Source organism: Crassostrea angulata, chromosome 10 (genome assembly GCF_025612915.1).
Source record: "Crassostrea angulata isolate pt1a10 chromosome 10, ASM2561291v2, whole genome shotgun sequence".
NCBI classification, from domain to species: domain Eukaryota; kingdom Metazoa; phylum Mollusca; class Bivalvia; order Ostreida; family Ostreidae; genus Magallana; species Magallana angulata.
The window spans coordinates 3,303,659-3,323,863 of NC_069120.1; the positions used below are offsets into that span (position 1 = coordinate 3,303,659).

General features: G+C 36.7%; 2 protein-coding genes across 3 annotated transcripts; both read right to left on the reverse strand.

Annotated features, from left to right (window-relative positions):
- Positions 1-2,456: 2,456 nt before the first annotated feature.
- On the reverse strand, positions 2,457-7,207 carry LOC128168064 (uncharacterized). The gene is made up of 3 exons (XM_052834154.1): positions 7,073-7,207; positions 5,027-5,326; positions 2,457-2,534 (listed from the first exon to the last, which is right to left on the reverse strand). Exons 1-3 carry the CDS (start codon positions 7,185-7,187, stop codon positions 2,500-2,502), a joined length of 450 nt encoding a protein of 149 aa, XP_052690114.1. The 5' UTR covers positions 7,188-7,207; the 3' UTR covers positions 2,457-2,499.
- Positions 7,208-9,627: 2,420 nt separating this feature from the next.
- Positions 9,628-18,582, reverse strand: LOC128164514 (uncharacterized). 2 transcript variants are annotated; one of them, XM_052828408.1, is made up of 28 exons: positions 18,434-18,582; positions 18,248-18,346; positions 18,035-18,130; positions 17,687-17,848; positions 17,314-17,587; positions 17,028-17,172; positions 16,381-16,441; positions 16,047-16,152; positions 15,396-15,487; positions 15,003-15,129; positions 14,621-14,752; positions 14,239-14,505; positions 13,951-14,154; positions 13,717-13,860; positions 13,351-13,460; positions 13,140-13,261; positions 12,824-12,945; positions 12,613-12,739; positions 12,274-12,392; positions 12,048-12,182; positions 11,764-11,943; positions 11,437-11,593; positions 11,215-11,321; positions 10,990-11,094; positions 10,772-10,903; positions 10,450-10,632; positions 10,155-10,368; positions 9,628-10,008 (listed from the first exon to the last, which is right to left on the reverse strand). In XM_052828408.1, the coding sequence occupies exons 2-28, from the start codon at positions 18,311-18,313 to the stop codon at positions 9,696-9,698; spliced, it is 4,002 nt and encodes a 1,333-aa protein (XP_052684368.1). In that variant the 5' UTR covers positions 18,314-18,346; positions 18,434-18,582; the 3' UTR covers positions 9,628-9,695. The 2 variants fall into 2 exon arrangements, with proteins under 2 accessions (XP_052684368.1, XP_052684369.1); XM_052828409.1 differs by lacking the exons at positions 17,028-17,172; positions 17,687-17,848; positions 18,035-18,130; positions 18,248-18,346; positions 18,434-18,582 and having other exon boundaries at positions 17,314-17,387.
- Between the last annotated feature and the right edge of the window lie 1,623 nt (positions 18,583-20,205).

Here is a 20,205-nt window from a genome sequence, read left to right on the forward strand (position 1 = left end):
GGAAATCATTCTAACCCCCTCCCCCACCTTCCCCCCCCCCCCCCTTCCCAACAGAATGATTTGGGGGGGGGGAATATTTAGGTCCAATTCTATTTTGGAGTTTTAGGTATACCCCCCCCCCCCTTTAGATGTTTTATGTTTTGTTTTTATTTATTTTATTTTTTTTGGATTGTGGAGATTTCTGATGATTTGTCTAGCCTCCCCCCCCCCCCATCCCCCACTTTCAGTTTGCTTCTGACGCCACTGATTTTTATATTTAAAAATCTTATAGGTTTCCGACGGTTGAATTTATATCAATTTTATAAGAAAAAGATAATCAATGAATGCCTATTCGAACACAGGGTCGGCGAACAAATGAAAATCATAAGATGATGCTTAAACTTATTATCTACTTTGGACATAAAACATATAAAAATGTTATAAAGTTTTATCAGATTTATTAATATCTATATGCAAAAAAGATCATTTTGTCTTCATAAATCAACGTAACACGGATATTATAATAATAATGAATAATAAGTATTTTATGATATAAAACTTAAAATGTGTTTGTTTTCAATCGTTTTTCTTCATAAGGGCTTAGTATGAAATGACAATATTCATATAATGGTTTTGCGTTAAATCGCGAAAGTTACGCGTTCATTTGCGAAAGTTACGCGTTAATTCGCGAAAGTTACGCGTTCATTTGCGAAAGTTACGCGTTTATTCGCGAAACAAACGCGTCTATTCGCGAAACTAACGCGTTATATCGCGAAAGTTTCACGAAAAAAACGCGAAAGTTTCGGTTAATTCGTGGAAGTTACGCGTTCATTCGCGAAAGCTACGCGTTATATCGCGAAAGTTTTGCGTTCATTCGCGAAAGCTACGCGTTATATCGCGAAAGTTTCGCGTTTATTCGCGGAAAAAATATTTACCTACGAAAATGAGCTCAATGGACTTTAGTACTATGATGATGAGTCTTATGTCGAAGACTAAGTAAAATGCTCTGACCAGGGATATAATAGATGGTTTCATGAGTCTTGTACTGGTTGTTTTGGAAAAGGGGTCAAAGCATTTAAATGTGATGCTCACAAAACTGTTTGATGTCAACAAATGTTTGTTCATCAGATAAATTCTTTAAAGGTTTTTTAATTTGATAACTCAATTATTTCAATAAAATTGAGCATCTTTTTTGTAATTTGAAATTTATCGTTGTAATATCAAAGTGGTCAACAGAGTTTAGCTAAGTAACCGTCTTAGACCTAGTATACAATCTACAGAATGTACTCCAAGAAGATAAACTCTCAATCAAAAAATTCGAATCAGTTTCCCTAAATACTTTGAGAATTATGATATTAAATGTGCCATTTTATAAATAATTACAAAATAATAATTTTTACACATTAATTGATCACTTCTTTGGCTGCGATATAATTAATCTTCATTATCTATAGCCATCGATGACTTCATCCATCTTGTGTCGAAAATGACCGATGAATCCTATGAAATGATCATGAAAATGAAAGCTGAGAACCATAAAAAGGTTGATAATACATCGTTTAAAAAGGATTTGGTATTTTCTACAAATTGCATAGAATGGAAAGATAACATACATAATTATGATGTTTAATTTTATCAGCAAAGGCATTGCATACGATTATCAAAACCATAAAACCATTAGCACACATTAGTCATAAAAATCACCTCCATGTGTAGGCGTGGCGGCCTACATGTAGGTATATTGAATATATTATGTTCAACTCCTAAACAATTGTCTTTGAACTGCATTAAAAGTGTTCACAAGTTTAAAAAAAACCAAAAGTATCAATGACATTCTGTATTTGAACAGTTGTCCCAGTTACCCCGACATATAGGGGTAACTGGGACAATAAAAAAAAAAACAAATTTAAAATTGTTTGTTTGTATTTATCCATTGAAAACAAAACAAAACTTTACTACCGTTTTCTAACACAAATGCAAAACAGTTTAATACATTTATGAAATATGAGAATTCCTACATCATTTTTTGTAAGTTTGAAATTTCATCGAAAGGTGTCCCATTTACCCAAATTTCCCATATTTTCTTTTAATTCCTATCTCCGTAATGTGATTTCTACAATTTAGTTCCATAATTATTTTTCATGTTATATGATATTTTTCCTCTTCGGAAAATTATCTGCAATTGAGGAACGTCTCTTGTGATAATTCAATGGCAAAACATTTTTCAAAACAGATATATTATTGAGCCAGTAAAAAGATCTTTGCTGTTTTCAGCCACCCAAATACAACTATTTGTGATGTACTCACTTTCTGTCGTGAAAATTGGAGCGAATTAAATAAAAACACTGAAGTGAGAACATCACAGATATTACAGTATCTGATTCATGAACAGGCATAGCACCCGATGATTGTTCATACATTTTTTACAATCCTTTGTGTACAAAAATAATGGAAAAGAAAGAAAGTAAGACTTCATATTCAGTTACTATTTATACTTAGATACTGTAACAAGATTTCTTCTCAACCACCATAGGCACCAACATCACCAAAATGGCCTGTAAAATACAAGTCTCATTGAATTATTGCATGTTTTGTAACATTAACCAGGTTTTAAACCCATGTTTTATTGCGGTAGTATGTCCAAAAATGAAGGTATCCAATTCTTTCTTTCGTACAGACACCATTAGTTTATGAAATTAGGAAATAAATAGCAACTTAAAAGGCTCACTTTCACTAGGATATGAACTTGAATGCTCACGTGATCAAATCCTGTGAAGATTTGATCACGTACAAACCAAGTTCACTTTTAAAAACAATAAAATGCTTTCTTTGGTGATTCATTCGGGATATGAAGCTAGCGACATTGCAGAAAAAATATATAACCCGCGTTAGCGGATTATGTAAATCTTTCCTGCAATGATCGCTGCCTTCATAACCTGTATGAATCATCAGAAAAAGCATTTTATTGTTTATATAAACATCTGTCTTCTAACTATAGCCTGTCCCAAGTTATTGCTTCCATCAATTTTTTATCATCCGGGCTTATTAATGGCTGATGCAATGAAAAATCCCCGTACAATTTCTATTTTGGGATGTGTATTGAAACCTGAAGAGGTAGAGGGGGCGTTTCAAAACAGATAATCTGGAAATTTTTCATATTAGTGGATGAACGTAGATTGGGCACAAAGGTATTTATGATTATCGAAATATCAAGCGAAAAGTGGTGGAAGCAAAAACTCGAGACAGAGTATAATTAATAAATTGATTATGAAGTCAAATTCACCAAATTACTGTTATGTACATAAGATTTAGTATGTTAGTTTAAAGAAACAGCCAAATCTTCTCCTGTAAGACTTTGAGTCTGACATCATCATGGTTATTTCGTGCAGTCCGTGATATTTTGTAGGTCGCTGTAGGTTTCGACCAATCGATAAACAGGGCGTGTCAATTTCAGACCTGTCAATTTCTTCTTAGTTTCAGCCACTGTAGAATCGATAAACAGGGCGTGTAGATTTCAGCCTGACCTTTTCTATAGAGCTATGAATTAACTAAAAGATTTCGTAAGAAATAGAGGGAATAATACTTGGTAGATGTTAATATATCTCAGTAAACTTTTTTATATTGCTGTTCATTACTTATATTTACGCTTTGGAATGGCAAATACATGATTGTAGTTAATCATTAATAATTTAATTCTGGTTATAACGCGCTTTCTGATCGGCTAAAAAATTATTTCATTTCGTATAAAGAATGTTGCCCACGTCATAGTAAGACTAACGTCAAAAATCAATACGCCTGACGTTACGTTTGAATCTATACTACTATATTAAAATAATAGACTCGCATTTTTGGTCTTTAATATCGAGAATTCGGAAGAATACTGTCTTTTGTTTTATATATTTTAGACATCATTGGTACTTGAAGATTACCAATTTGTTTTAATTTTTTCTCAGTTAAGCTTCGCTAATTAATAATCAACGAAAATTCCCCAAAAAATCCCGGAAATCACCTGGATTTTTTGGATTTTACAATCTTGCGCTTGCGCAATACATTTACGCTAACGGGATCTTTAGTTTATGTTTCCACAATATCACATCTGCATGAATAAACTCAGAAATGATAATACAAATACGGGTAAATTTTCATTGGACTTTTGCTATATATTCTGTTCATGTATATATTAATGATTTCTTATGAGAGAAAGTATAAGATAACAATTAACATTTGAAGTACTTTTGTCTTCGTGATGATAAAATTATTTGATTACATGCCAAAAAAAAGATACATTATATTTGTTAGGAGAGTAAAGATAGAATATGTTTTATCGTAAAAATGAATAATGTCCTACGGACCCAGTTTTACAAAGAAAATATGTGTACGTTGGTGAAAAAGGTGTTGAATTCTTCCATTCTATGGATTAAAAGTTTTAGTTGAAAGGTATTTGCAGTCTCAAAAAGGTTTGTTGTGATGAATTTGACTGTTATTTTCAAGGCAACTTCATTAACTTTCTCCAAAATCGTTCCGGAGCGATTCAGCAATTTTCTGCTACATTACGGGTATAAAGAAGGCATTCTAACTGTGGTGAGGGCCTTTCCCGAGACTCAGTTAGATTATTCAAACTAAGTAAAGTGAAGTGAAATTAATAGCATTATTGTAGGCTTATAGCTTTGTTATGTAAATGTCAATAATAAGGTGTGTCGATGTACCCATTTTGTAAATGTAAAATATGCAATGTCAACCCGTGCACGCACGGGTCAAAGTCTAGTTTTGTATAATTCTACGTCGTTTTAAAGGTCAAATGTCCGTTTTTATCTACATGTACAATGAAGAGTATTAAAAGTTTATAAAGCGTAAACTCCCCCAAACCATTTTATTTCGTATAAAACAAATAAATATTGAATTCATTCCTTAAATATAACATTTTTTACGTGTGCAATATTGCAACCTTCAAATAACTGCGTGTTATAATCATTGTGACGTTTTGCTGTTCTATAAGTTCATATCTAAGGAAGCATATTTGCTAATGTAACTATACGCTTATATCTACCGTAATCTGTTGTGGTCCCCTTTACGCTTCCCAGTGTGGTGGTCTGTAAAGAGGCGCCCTCTACACCAGCTCCACTCAAGTAATTTTCGTCCCCGGTGAACGAGGATTGCTGTAGAGTGAGTTCATCGCCGGTACCAATGGAATCAGTCGCTGAACCAACGTCAATTGTGTCTGTTGAAATTGTTGTTGAAGTCCCATCAGTTGCTTTGGTTGAGGCCGTCGTGGAAATCACAGTTGTGGAAACAGTGAAAACAGTTGTTGAAATTTCCTCTCCAGTGTCCGAGGTACTTTTTTTACTGTCTATAATCCATGGAATCGTTGTGTTCATTCGTTTCAAAATTGAAAAGAAAAGTGTGGACTTCTTGAGTTCTATATTACATGTAAATTTCTTAATTATTTTTGGAGTTACTGTGGCGCTGTTTTAGTTACCCTTCAAATTTTGGTGCGTTTGACGAAAGAGTTGGCATGTTTTTGCATCCTGAAATTCATGAATTCAACACGAGGAATTTTTATATCATGTTTCCCAAAAGAATTTAAAATTTACATAATATATGTCCTTTGTGTAACAGCGACGTCACAAATAGAAAGAACAAACTTGACGCTAAATATTGTGGTTCCGCGTTTTAAAAGTTGATGACGTTAAAGATATATGACAAAGATTACGTTATCACTCCATGTGTTGCCCAGATTATTTTTTAATAAGCATATCAAATATTAAAACTAAAATTCATGGTCTCAATCTATTTCAGTTTGTTCTGTCTACGATAATGAAATTGACATTAACCATAACGTTGTTTTTCAAAATAATTACAAAGAAGATGGGTGGATAAGGCGTGTAAAATGCCCATACACGGTCGGACAAGCTACTGAAAAATTTAAATATCAATAAATCTGATAGTTTTTTTTAAAAATCATTTAAAACGATGTATATTTAACATATCATTGATTTGTTACCTATAAATATGTTCAACACTTGGAATATTTTGACTCAAACAGATGCATACGTATCAAAACCTGAAAATGGTGTCATTTTTTAGAACTTCGAGGCATTTTTTTTTCATTGAGTGGGTCGGTGCTCCATATTTTACTCATAGTCTAAATAAATTCGAATTGAAAACAAACCGATTTCAATCAACAAAAACGTGGAGAGATGACCCACTATACATTAAAAATGTCATTTTGAATCCAACAATTGAACAATTTGAAAAAATAATACTAGTCCTTAAGTCCGTAAATTCGTGGCCAAAGTCAGACAAGGCATTTAACGGCCTTTTTTCTTGTGTCTGAAATGGCTCAGTGGTTAGAGCACCTGCCATAAACTAACCTTATATATCTAGGGTTTTTATGTTATGGGTTCGATGCCACCAAACTTTATTGTAATACTTTCATGTTAAATACTGAAATCTGATTGGTTAAGACGCAGTTAATAATATTTACTATTACCCTCAGCGTTAGCAACGCACTTGGCAACGGGTAACATTAAAAAATGTTACATGCGCGAAAATAATGCGCGTACGGTTCGCTGTAGAATTCACGTTATTCCTATATAAAAGCAGTAAAATTTTCTTAAAATTTTAAAAAAGACATTCAGTATAACAAAATAAATAGTGCCTGTTTGGGAGGATAACAGTTGAAATTGACACCCCTCGAAAACCATTGTCAACCTCCGCTTCGCGTCGGTTGACAATGGTTTTCTCGGGGTGTCAATTTCAACTGTTACCCTCCCAAACAGGCACTATTTATATAAGACAATATTTTTTTCGTATCATTTGTTAGATATATTTTATCTATAAAAAAAAGATATAAAACTGAATATAGTTAGAAATTGTGCTTTTGCAAGCTTGAATTATAATATATTTGAATGGATTTCATTGGGAAAAAATAAATTCAAAATGGTATTTCACGACTCAACCAAATGGGCATTTGCGCTATCTTATTCCCCCATCTTTTTTTCCAAAATGTGTATTACTTAAAAATGATACTAAGGGTGTACCCCCATTATAAATATTTAATGATTTGATTGGCTGGGATTTAAATTGTACCCACCTGTTGTCTTCTGTTTACTATCTGTCGGGGCTGCTACTAGAAAGACACGTAGGGAACTTGCAGTGATGCAGCCCAAAAAAACATACACTGCGATCTTAGACGTGCACATTGCCATGACTGTGCCTCTGTCGGTAACTCTGGACTCCTGGTTTCTGGAAACACCATGTTTTTATAGATCTGTCATAACTGTTAACGGTCAGTTGGTAGAGTTTCTTTAGGAGCAAACATTGATAGGAGGACTACATGTATAATAGCATTGTTCAGGAAATGAATGGTCCCAATAACTCACTTTGTACCAAGTCACTGTATGAATGTAAACACTATTTGTTTTCTATTTGGTTCTCAGGATGTCTCATTTCCAATGTAATAAGTTTGACAATGGGTTTTGTGTAGTAATTTTTGTTTCCATTCGATGAAAAAAAAACTTGCAATATTCGGCGCACAAAGACTTGCAATATTATTGGACAACATAATAATACATTGTAGTTGAAATAAAGATAAAAAAATGCCGACAATGACGAAATAAGACTTAGATTTGTTTCGAACCAGGGATGGTTTTTAGCTCACCGGAGCGAAAGGCTCAAGTGAGCTTTTTTGATCAAGATTTGTCCGTTGTCTGTCGTTGTTGTCGTTGTAAACTTTTTACATTTTCGACTTCTTCTCCATAACCACTGAGTCGAGTTCAACCAACAAAGCATCACTTGGTGAAGGTGAAGGGAACTCAAGTTTGTTCAAATGAAGGGCCGTGCCTTTTTTAAGGGAAGGTAATTTGGAGTTATTGAATTTTTTTGCTATTTTTAAAAAATCTTCTAAAAAAATCAATATGGCCAGAAAAGCTCAAATTTGTGTGGAATCATCCTCAAGTAGTGTAGATTCAAGTTTTTTCAAATCATAGTCCCCGAGGGTAGGGTAGAGCCACGATTGGGGGATCAAGTTTTGCATAGGAAGACATCAAGAAATGTTTTTAGGTAGTTTAGATTCAAGTTTGTTCAAATCATGGTTCCCGGAGGTAATGTGTGTTTACAATGGGGGTGGGGGGGGGGGGGTATTTACATTGGAAAATACAAAAAAAAAATTTAAAACTTCCAAAAACCATTAGGCAAGAAAAGCTCCAATTTGTGTGGAAGCATCCTCTGGAAGTGTAGAATCAAGTTTGTTCAAATCATGGTCCCCGGGGGTAAGGATGGGCCGCAAGAGGGGGGGAGATAGGTGTTAAAACTGCTTTAACAAGAGCTTGGACTTTCGGAAGAATGTTACTATCTACATTGCTCAACATAACAAGCTCTCGCATATTGACACCCTTTCTTCTAATTTGCTAAGAGAAGCTCATTAATATTCATAGGCTATCAAAACCGGAAAGTTGTTTGCAAAGATCTGCTCTGTTATGTGAAATTGACGCTGTTTCAACGAAATATAAGCCAATGACTGGACAGTTAACCATGAGTAGACCCCGTCTTCATCATATCGGAGTTTGTCACGTACTGCATGATGTTCAGTTCTTATTAAAATGGTTCTTAATGTTTACATGGGAAGATATAAAGAAAAGTCTTTAAAAATCTTCTGGATTGGCATTCACCCAAAAAAAGCTGAAACTTGTGTGAAGGACAAATGTGCAGATTGCAGTTAAATCATGATTACCTGGAGAAAAGTGGCGCCAAAAAAGGGGGGGGGGTAAATAAGAACAAAGAGAAATCTAAAACAACAAAGGGGGTTTGGTCATATGTGGATAAAAAATTGGCAGATTCTTATCTTTCTGTGTTAGATCTACCGTACTTACTTGTCAAGATATTTTGAATTTTACACTATTATGCTCATTTAATCAGGGTTATGGCGATTGTTGCTCAGGTGAGGTGAGCGATGTGGACCATGGGCCTCTTGTTAGTTTGTGTAGAATTGTGGCTAATATCAAACTGAATTACCCGTAAATATAGTTTTGCTGCTACTTAATTACCTTAAGAAATTGGGAATTAGTGACATGTTCTAAGAGGTAATAGAATGTGTAAATCGTGCCTGAAATATACTAGTAATTGTTGACGAAGTCATTAACTAATTCAACATATTTGCAATCCACATTATCAAACACATCACTGAATTTTTATCTTTATCAAAATAGGTATAAGTTAGTCTCTCGGGTAAGTCAATGCCTTACTTACTAGTTGTTAAATGTCATTTAATGAGGATAAATGTATTGTTATAAAAGGACACATATCTGGATGCACTTTGATATGTTTTTTAAAACCGCAGAAGCATATATTCGCATTGCATTATCTTTCTTAGATTTGTGAATGTGGCAACACATTATTGAATTTCATTTGTGTAATTAATGAAACAGTGTTTAGATAAAACCGTATGCAATATGTCGCGTACTCTAGATCTATTGATGGAATACATCAATGAGCTGTAGATATTCTTTCGTAGCAACACCAAAGTGTAACATAGCAAAAAATGTAAATATATGATTTCAGGCTGGCCTAAGGTTTGTGTCAGTTTGACAATAAAGATTAGAAGAAAAGACGTGTTTCGTTTGTAATTCTAAAATGAAAAGAAACAGTAAAATCATGCACATTAATTTAATTTCCTTTGTTTACATAAGACATAACAGAACTGTTATTGGTCGTCGTGCTCATATCACGAAGGCTTTGATAGAAATGACCTTGCAGTCCTGGGGGTCCGGTTTGAATGTGTACACTTCTCCCACCGTCCAGTCGTCAGGTAGTTTCTTCCGGCCGTCAAACACTAGCTGACTGCCGTAAGTCCGCCCAGCAAACTTTTTATTGCATTTGTCCAGAGTTATTCCTCCTTTTATATCTTTAGGTAAAAAGAACCCAATCACGTCTCCAACTTTCACGTTAATCTGGTCCTCTCGTGGAACCTCGAATTTTCGTATTCTGTGGTTCTTTGAGCTCTTAACAACATTTTGGCCGACCAGTTCAAAACTATAAATATATAACATTATGGCATTAATGATAGAAACAGATTCTTTGTCCAATCCTCTCTCTTTCTCTCTTTATCATACTCCTATTTTATATCATACATGTGCTATCTCGCTCTCTCTCTCTCTCTCTCTCTCTCTCTCTCTCACCTGATCTTCTTCCCTGCCCTCTTTGACTTTCGCCAGACCTGGAGGACCAGTACTCCATCATATATACTGTAGAACTCCCACCTAACCAGACGCCCACCCTTGTGTACCCGGAGGGCCTCGTTGAGGGCGGTGTACGCCGCGCCGTCGGTCCCACCGTCACGACTCCGCTGACGTAATTCCACGTCAAAATTGGCCGTCGGTAAACTGTGTTCTCCTGTGCAACATAGAGGTTTTACAATTTCAGTCTGTTGATACAATGTATAGTTAAAATTACACAAGCTGCAGATGTACACACCTATACAGTTTGGGGGTTCCCCCGTAAGTTCTCCCGATGGAAGGCATGCTCTACGCAGATTTCCACCATTCAGTATATATCCTTTTTTGCAGTCATACTCAATGAAGTCCCCAACCTCAACCGTTTGGCCTTTTGAAAGTTGAACTGAGTTATCTGGAGATTTTGGGGCCTGGCATTCCTTACCTAATAGAAAAGGTTTATAACAACATTTCAATATTGCAAGTGCAGAGTTTTAAAGTAGAATACGCTAAATTAGTTGATCACACAATAGGTTTCCTTTTTTCCATGGATACGATATACTAAGTCTCGTTCATAACTCTACCTTTTGTCCCACAGATTCCACATGTTGATGGACAACTCTGCCAGGCAAATTCCGGATATTCATTGCACGCTCCTGGTTCCAATTTTATGTTATCTTCACAATTTGAATATGCATCAGCACATTCAGTTCGCTCTAAATTAGAAGAGATCCATCTTGTTTAAAAACTTAAGGATATATTAATGGGGAAAAAAATAAGATTTTATAGGAAGTGAACGCACCTGAAGGTGCGAATTTACAAACAACAGCGAGGTATTTCGGGGCATCACACCTGACCCCTGACCAGCGGCCTTCCCTGTCCATGAACGCACAACTGCTGCTTTTACCTAAACATAAAAAACCCTATTTTAATATAACAAAATTTTGCTTTTTTAATGGAAGAGACAGAATCAGAGGTACTAAGAATAAGTATTAGTTTCATAAATGATTTCTGAAAAATGTGTAACCTTTCTTCCATTTAGTCCACGTAACCTGGGACATGTCTTCCTGCCATCTGTGGCGCCCCCTACCAACAACTTCCTCCAAGCCTAACCAGATAGGTCGCATATCGTCCCTGTAAACAGATAAATTATAAACTACTGTGTTGATGTATAGAATTATTGCTACATAATGAATGATGAAAGACACAAAGTTTCCACATACACATATTTTCATGTAACATTAAAAACCTGATGTGGGTAAGAAAGTCGTCTTCTCCTGCATTTTTGGATGACGTCACCACTGCATCATAAGCTTTGCAAAGTTGGCCAGCTGCAGTTTTATTGACTTCAACGTCAAAGAATCTGTAACATGATTGTTTGAAGGGAACCCACTTGTTTGGACAACCTGTTAGAATTCATATAAACAACTCAGTTTATCAAATTTAAATCAAGCCCTGAGAAAGAACTTCTACTATACATTACATTAACATTCTGACTGCTAATAAAATTGAAAAAAAAAACTTAGTTTGTATCATTTAATAAGGCTGTTTTTTTTTTGATTCACGCATTACTTACGCCCACACACAAAGCCTCCTCCAGACCACGTGCCGTCAGACAAGCACTGTCTGAGTTCTTTCTCAGGTCCGCCATTACATTTATAGGTGACGTTTTCTCCAACGCTGTATTCACTCTTCATTGGTGACGTCGGTTTTGCGTCATCAACATCCGCTGGTGGCTTACATTTTACGTTGACTACTGTAGAAGTAGGGTTGTTATAAAGTTTATTTTTAACAATTTGAATCAATAAATGAATAAATAATGATTATATACAAAAAATGGACAATTCTTTTGTATCTCACCTGGTTTATCTGGTTTTCCGTCACAAAATCCACAAGATTTCCGGCATCCATACTTTATGTCGATATCATGTTCACATACTGCTGTTCCATTTATAAGCAGCTCCTTGCAGTCGAAGTATTTGTCAAAACAGTGACCTGTAAAAGATACCAAAAACTGAGCATAATTTGCGCAACTAACTGTAAGACAAGAAACAGGGTCGACATTGTGTATATATAACGTACATACCAAGTCCGCAGGGGTCACAGTAATTTCTGCCACAGTTGTCACGGTGGACATAACACCATGGTGATGTACCGTCTCCAGGGTTACGGCAGTAGTTATGGTCAAGGCCATCGTCAAGGTCACTGAAAACATAATTACAACAATGCAACAAGTATGACAATAAAATAGCTTGTTTTGGGGGGGGGGTTTTGGGGGGGGGATTTACCTCTATATAGTAGAAACCAGAATGTTTTGTCACTTTGCAAAGTCTGTTTCTTCTACACACACTGCTACGTGTCAAACTTAAATACATGTATTTTGTTATTCATTTCAGGAATTTGGTTAAGTGCACCAACTGCTTACTGTTGGTTGAAGGTGCTGTGGGGACAGTGTTGGACCTCAGTCCAGGGGAGACAGGGCTCCATGTCCTTGGTAAAGTTGACCCTCCCCCTGTAATCCTCCCCGGCTCCAGTGTAACACAAGGCGTCGTCTGAAAAGATACAGTTAACGATTAACCTACTTTAAAACTGCTTTGTTTTATGTAACGATGCTAAGTATGTAGCACCTGTTGTACCTGTTAATAACGATACGGTTGCTTTGAATCCTGATTGAACAACATCAGGTCCACTCGTGAAGACCAGGCCAAGATAGTTCATCTCTGTCAGGACGGTCGGATCAAATGTGGATCCACAGTAGCTGTACAGAAAACAGCATTCAATTTCAATAATGATTTTCCGTTAAGAAATCTGAATTGTAAAACCTTTTGGAGTAGATCTAGAATTATTTACTAGTACGAGTACTACTCCTTGTTATCCCAGAGATAGAAAGCACGGTACTCTTGCTTCATTTTACCGAGTTTACAAAGGGACAGAACATCAACAACAGCTTACTTGATGCCTGGTTGACCCGGAAGCGTAAATCGAACCTCAAGGTAATCACCACAGGTGTCGTCCTCTCTCAGCTCCACCTCAAACTTCTCAAATGTAAGCTTTATTTTGGTATTTCTTGGACTCTGTAAAGACAGAATTCATTGTATCAATGGGTTATACGATCTGTAGATAAAGGTAACTCATCGCATGCTATGGTGACTAGTTCCGTTACCCTGATGGTCCATTGACAACGCTGGGAGGGGTTGTAGGGGGCAGGGTAGTTTGGGGAGGCAATGGTCACAGTGGGTTTGTCCTCACTCAGTTCGAACATGCCACCACAATCTACAAGCAGACCCACTGTCTTAGAGTGTAGATTGATTGCCAATAATTAACGATTCGATCCACACAAATTTTTTAAATTTGAATTTTCAAGCCTTGAACTAATATTAAGCGAAGAAAAATGCAATGTTTTAAATTAAAAGTACATTGAAATCAATTTGAATATTTTTCTTTAACCATAGAGAGCTTTTCTATTCTTAAGGATTATAGAGTCTAACAGCGATCACTACCAGCGACTTTTATATCGACACACACAGACCGTAATTGACGGGGGAGTAGTAGCAGACGTTGATGAAGTACTTATTGTCCTGTCGGACTGTAACGTCCGGCGCAGATCCGACAACCTCGTATTCTCCGGATAAGTCGTTCTCAATCATCAGCCATTCACTCGACGTCATCATATCTAAAACATAAGGTACTCTCTTGTAACATGTTGTCTTATCTGATACATTTATATGAGTAGTCCTTTAAGTGATTGTCAGAGGTTGATTACCTTTAACCTCCTGGCATTCGTATCCTCTTTCAAACAATACAAATGGTTGACTACTTGGCAGATAGATCTGATCAAACCAGCTACCATCATTGCGACAACAGAAGTTTAAACGAACGTTCTTGTCTACGTCAACATCAGGAAGCGGAAGTGACGCCACATGGGGATTTTTCCCGTTGTCAACAACGATGTGACCATCTTCAAATCCTATTTAGGGGAATAAAAATACTTGTACTAGTAATATTCATCATTGACAGAACTTCCTTATCGTCAGATTACACAGTACCTTACCATTGGGACACTTCCGGTCGGTCCGTAGTATACAGTACTGCCCGGGTTCCCACGCAGTGTCTCTGCCTGTCGTCTGCTCCTTTGTACAGAACCTCACGGTCAGTTCGTCGTCCGTCAGCCTTGTGTCCAGATGGTACTGCTCGGAGTGATCCGCACCGGGGACTCCCATAACGAGGCTTCCCTCTTTAAATCCGTCTGGACAGCCATTACGAGGTTTTAACATTGAAAACCCGTCTGACGGCCACATGGCTCCTCGGAGTCTATCGTCTGCAATGTTACAGAACCGTCTTTATATATTAAAAAATCGAAATGGATACGTTTAACTTTGGTCCAGAATACAAATATAAAAGTGTCTCGAATGGATGGGTCGGGAGAATCCTACCTCCACGGTAAACAGTGGTACATCCGGTAACAGGGTCAAGGCCCTCTGGACAGCGACAGGTGCAAGTGTCCCGGATGTATGAGACGTATCCGCCGTTTTTACATTCAGTAGGGAAGTCCGAGCAACGCATCTCTGCAATGAATGGTACACTACTGTTAATGCCACCCATGGCAAACTTAAGGTCAGGCGTAATTTTTTTCTCTGCAAACCATCTGCACCAGTTTGATTTTTAACCCAATAGCAAGAAAACTAAGCGAGCTATAAATATGTGTCCAGCTCTGAGTTACTTAAACGGCAAAAAGCTAGCCACTATAAATTCAAACCTCACATGTGTAGGTTAACTTGATATGGTTAAATAGTTTGTGTTGATTGAGTAGATTACCTTGACATTGGTGGATACGCGAGATCTCGTAGAACATGTAGTAGTTGTAGGGGTCAGGGGTCAACATCAGATACTCAAGGTTAGGGTCAAGGACAGTCATCGTCGGTTCAGAGTTGGCGGAAAACATCTGACAATTTTTAAAAAAAAATTGCTGTTAAATAATTCATAATACTATCAAAAAGAGGAGAAAATATACGTGTATCTTTGGGAATCTAGTTGTCTCTCTACTATCTATATTCACTTTCAGATGATAAATCATAGGAAAAATGAGACTATGGAATTTTTTTTCAAAGGCGTACTATTGTTGTTTCTGATTTTCATTCAACTGTGCTAAGTCAAAACACTTAGTTTTTAATAATCTCGTTTATTATCCTAATATCAAATGACACTTACAAACTTGTTATAATGCATCGAAGTTCCCAAGTCGTAATAACCGAACGTCCTTGAACTAGAAGGGTCTTCCTCCTGGTACTCTTTGACACGATCTACAACAATCACACAGAAACGGATACAACAATCACACAGTGACGGATACAAAAATCACACAGAAACGGATATAACAATCACATAGTGACGGATACAACAATCACACAGTGACGGATACAACAATCACATAGTGACGGATACAACAATCACACAGTAACAATCACATAGTGACGGATACAACAATCACACAGTGACGGATACAACAATCACATAGTGACGGATACAACAATCACACAGTGACGGATACAACAATCACACAGAAACGGATACAACAATCACACAGAGAAGGATACAACAATCACACAGTGACGGATACAACAATCACACAGTGACGGATACAACAATCACACAGAGAAGGATACAACAATCACACAGTGACGGATACAACAATCACACGGTGACGGATACAACAATCACACAGTGACGGATACAACAATCACACAGTAACAGATACAACAATCACACAGAGACGGATACAACAATCACACAGTGATGGATACATGGGGCGATGGGGGGGCTTCAGTCTCAATATTTGTTTTTGTGTGATATAGGATTTACCTGGCATGACGTTCTTGAAGTTGATCCTGATGAAGTCGTGGTGGAGGTAACTCTTCTGCTCGTGGTGTAGACCCATAGAGTGACCCAGCTCGTGAACACACGACTCCTACAGATACAACTGACATCGGTCAAACAAAGAGTGTCTTATTCATCTCTCTCTCACTCTCTCTCTCTCCCTCTCTCTCTCTCTCTCTCTCTCTGTGTTTCATGAAAACAATGTAGATATTGACGCTTCCTTTGTTAGCCTCTGTGCATTAATGATTTCATATACTCGTCATAAAATGTAAGCATATTTATGGTAATGACTCTGGACATACGAATCCCCGCGACTTACGTCCATGCAGCAAGATATCTTCTGTCCATTTCCTCTTGTGTTTCCTAACACAGACCAGCACCTGAGGTATGTCAAATAATTAAGTATCACAACAACCCTGTAGTAACACATTAACAGCAAACATTTAGTCAAAAGAATGCTTAAATCTCTGAAAACTCATAATGAATAATGCAATAATTCATGTATTTTTCTGAAACGAGACTATTTCGACGATAAATTGCCATTGAACATTGGAACAGTCGTGGCAATATTATTGATACTGTAAGATAAAGCGTCAATTCAAATACATTTCACAAGTACAGTAAATAAACGATAAAATTCATACTTTAGTAATACATCAAACATATTCAAAACCTAAAACTACATTCTAATACCTTGTATATCCGGATACAAAACATATTCGATGGCTAAAATAAAATCACTGTTCTACAAAATAAAATGAAATCTACAAGCACTACATATGTACAAGTACATAACTAGTAAACACCGAATAATTAGACTTTAGAATTGTTGACAATTTCAGGGTAGGGCGGTTTTAAACATCCTCTTTCGTTACATATGTAACCAGCACCGCAATCCAACGGGAAAAGATAAAAATTTTGACCCATGCAGTGGACCAGCACCTCCACCCCTGGGTACAAGGTTACCCGTTGTTGTCCACGTGTTTCAGATAGTTGCTGTGGTCCAGCCCATATTCGCTGGGTGTGGTTTTCGTCCACGGAACAAATCGGATACACGTCCAGTACTCGTACCGCCGCTGAGCGCGCAGTCGACCCATTCGCTCTTCGTCAGCTAATATTTATTGATTGCATATTTTTACTTAAGTGGGTTTACTTGTTACTTTGGGCAAATATTGTAAGCTCAAATAGATAACAAAAAATGTTGTTCATGAATTTGACGCATGGGAGATGGGAGAAGTTAAAATTTACTCACTTTTAATTTCATCGGTAAATTTGTAAGGAACAATTGCATTGGTCCAGAACCGTGTCTCGTCATCAATAGCCATGCGTTTGCCCCGCCCCTTCCGGTTACGTGATCTGCTTCTTCTCCGTCTTCTGTTACGCCGTCTTCGACGATTCTTTCCTTTCCTGTTGGCGTCCTTGTTCAGTTTCTGAACGAGCTGCTGTTTTCTTTGTTTATTGCTTTTTCTTTGTTCAAGGGAAGCCTTTTGTTTGTTCCTTTTAGAGAGGTCAGCGCCATATGCTTTCTTTGTTTGTAATGATAATGCGTTCCAACATTTTACTTTACCCTTAAATTACATGAAATTCGTAAGAAAATGTGGATTTGAGAGGGTTGTTTCCCTTACCATGTATTCTTTAGCTTTTTCAGGAATCTCAACCTCTTCCGGATCCGCCCCTAACTCCCTGGCGATTCGTCGCTGTTTCTCGTACTGATAATAAATTAGCTCCTGTTCCTGAATCTTTTCTTCAAATGATCCATCATCGGGACCCTTCACCTCCTCGTACTCCTGTTGTAACACATTGAAAACAACCGCATCGAGTCGATGAACTTTTAACTTTTAATTATACGCCTCTCCATTATTAACGATTAGTAAAACACTGAACCAAAACTCATTTGTTACATGAAGTTTTGAACAATTATCGTTTCATTTAGAATATTTGATGGAAAGAAAACTTTAACGGTTGTCTCGTACCTCAAGTATCTGGAAAGCCTTTCTATCTTCGCCTTTTGGTCCCATTATTTTGAAAAATTTTCCTTTTGATTTGAAACCTTTTACTCCTTTGGCCACCTTGGGGATCAGATATTTTTTCCGGATAAGGAAACATGAATTTGAACCTTGATGTATTTGACTGCATTTACAAATAACAATGTTATGAAGCTTTATCAAATAAGCAAAATCAGTTACCATTTCATCCTTGCAGAACACACCCAGAAATAGAGGGAGAAGAGTTAGGGGCAGAAAGCGCCGCATGGTTTTTGGACCGGAAAGGGAAACGACAATAAGCTACAAAACAAAAACAGGAATTTCAGTTTCATAAAAGAGAAAGACTTACTAGTAAATATTATAGATGTCAGTTTGGTGATTACTCACATGTTATCTTTGAAACACTCTGGGTGGGGTGTTGTCATTTTCTTTGGCTGCTGTATCGCTAGGGTTCCATTTATACTGAGGTCCAATATCGATGACCCGGGTCCATGGCTCTCTACGACCCCCAGTAAAAAGAGCTTGCCTCCAATATAAGTGTTTACAACCCAACACAACAATAGAAGGATTATTCATTCCAGGGAAATTTACGGAAAAGATTAATATTTTTTGAGATTTTATTTTCATTTTCTCCAATATGTTTCATTAATTCCTTGTATTAGTGGAAATGTTCTGGCTAATGCTCCCTTTATAAGAAATCGACTCTTTAACTTCGGTAATGTGTATTGATTCTTTGGTGGTCATTTACTTGGGCGATAGTGAAATCATATAAACATGCCTGATCACAAATTGATAGGAAAAATAATAGGAATGCTACAGTAACATTCTGCAATATCCGTACATACATATATGTATGCATGTGATGTCTTAGAATTTGCACACTTTGCGTCAGAGACACATTCGATTCGTGAGACACCCAAAACCATCAAGGTATCTAGTACACAATCTCCGTATTCTACAACCGAATGCGACTCCCTGTCGAGTTAATAGACATTTTGTGCAAAACATTTTGCAATATATTGACAATATCGATAGAGGTGTAACGTCGTTAGTTTTCTCAGCTTTTGGGTCCGCCCGATCTATCTGGTAGTGCCTGGTTTGATATGGAGCTAATCACCTCTGCTAGCGCTTTCGCTCAAGTGCACGAATCAGCCGAGGACGAATTCCAGAGAATTTGTTTTTACATTTCAGTGCACAAAATTAATTGAATTTTTTATCTCTTTGTCCACAAGGAACAAAATCTACTATTTTTCATTTCCGAAGACATTTTCTCAAAATATTTTTGGTGATTTCTGTTTTGTTTTAGTTTTCTTTTTCTAGCTTTTAAATGTCAGTAAGAAAAGGACATCAAAGGTAGTTTTCGAAGAAATTATGGTTTAACTTTTAAGAATTTTCCATTGACTTTTAATATCTCAAAATTATATTTAATGTGTAACTTGGACAAGTACTGCACATGTATGAGAAATAGGTTATCCAGAACATATTTTGTTTCTAATTTCTTTCCACTTTAAAATGGGTGATAGGGGCTCACAGATTACGTTTAGATAGAAAATAAAGAATACGTTTATTTCCAGATAGATAATAAATTATAAATTTACTCAAATTAGATAGGAAAGTATTCGGTAAAATTGGGCTAGGAATTTGAAGAATCTACCGTTATCTCTCCGTGAGCCGCTTGTCTCTCGCTATCGTTCCGAGCTGTCGCTGTTTGGTCGACACATCCAGTAGCTCACATCTAAAATCCTCCGCTGATGAAAGAAACTTTGGATGAATTATTACCGAGGTTTGGGTTTTAAATTTGCATTTTTATCCTAACCGCAAGATCCTTTACATTTTTGGAAAATCCTTTCACTCGAATTTATCATTTTAGATATAACGGGGACAACTCTCATTTCACCCAGAAAAAATGAAATTGTTATATAAAAAAAACCCATGAAAAACTGATTGTACAAAAACGTGCATATATAAGATTTCAGCCTATTTAATTCACTAATTTACGTGATATAGAGCGTGTAATTACGCTACATTAGATAATACTGCCAGAAGTACCGTCACCCTTTCGATACCATCAAGTGAAATTTAACAATATTGGTACAATTTCGAGCGAATTGGACTTATCGTTTTCCTGGATTATAAGCTGTAGCAGAACGGCTGGCCTG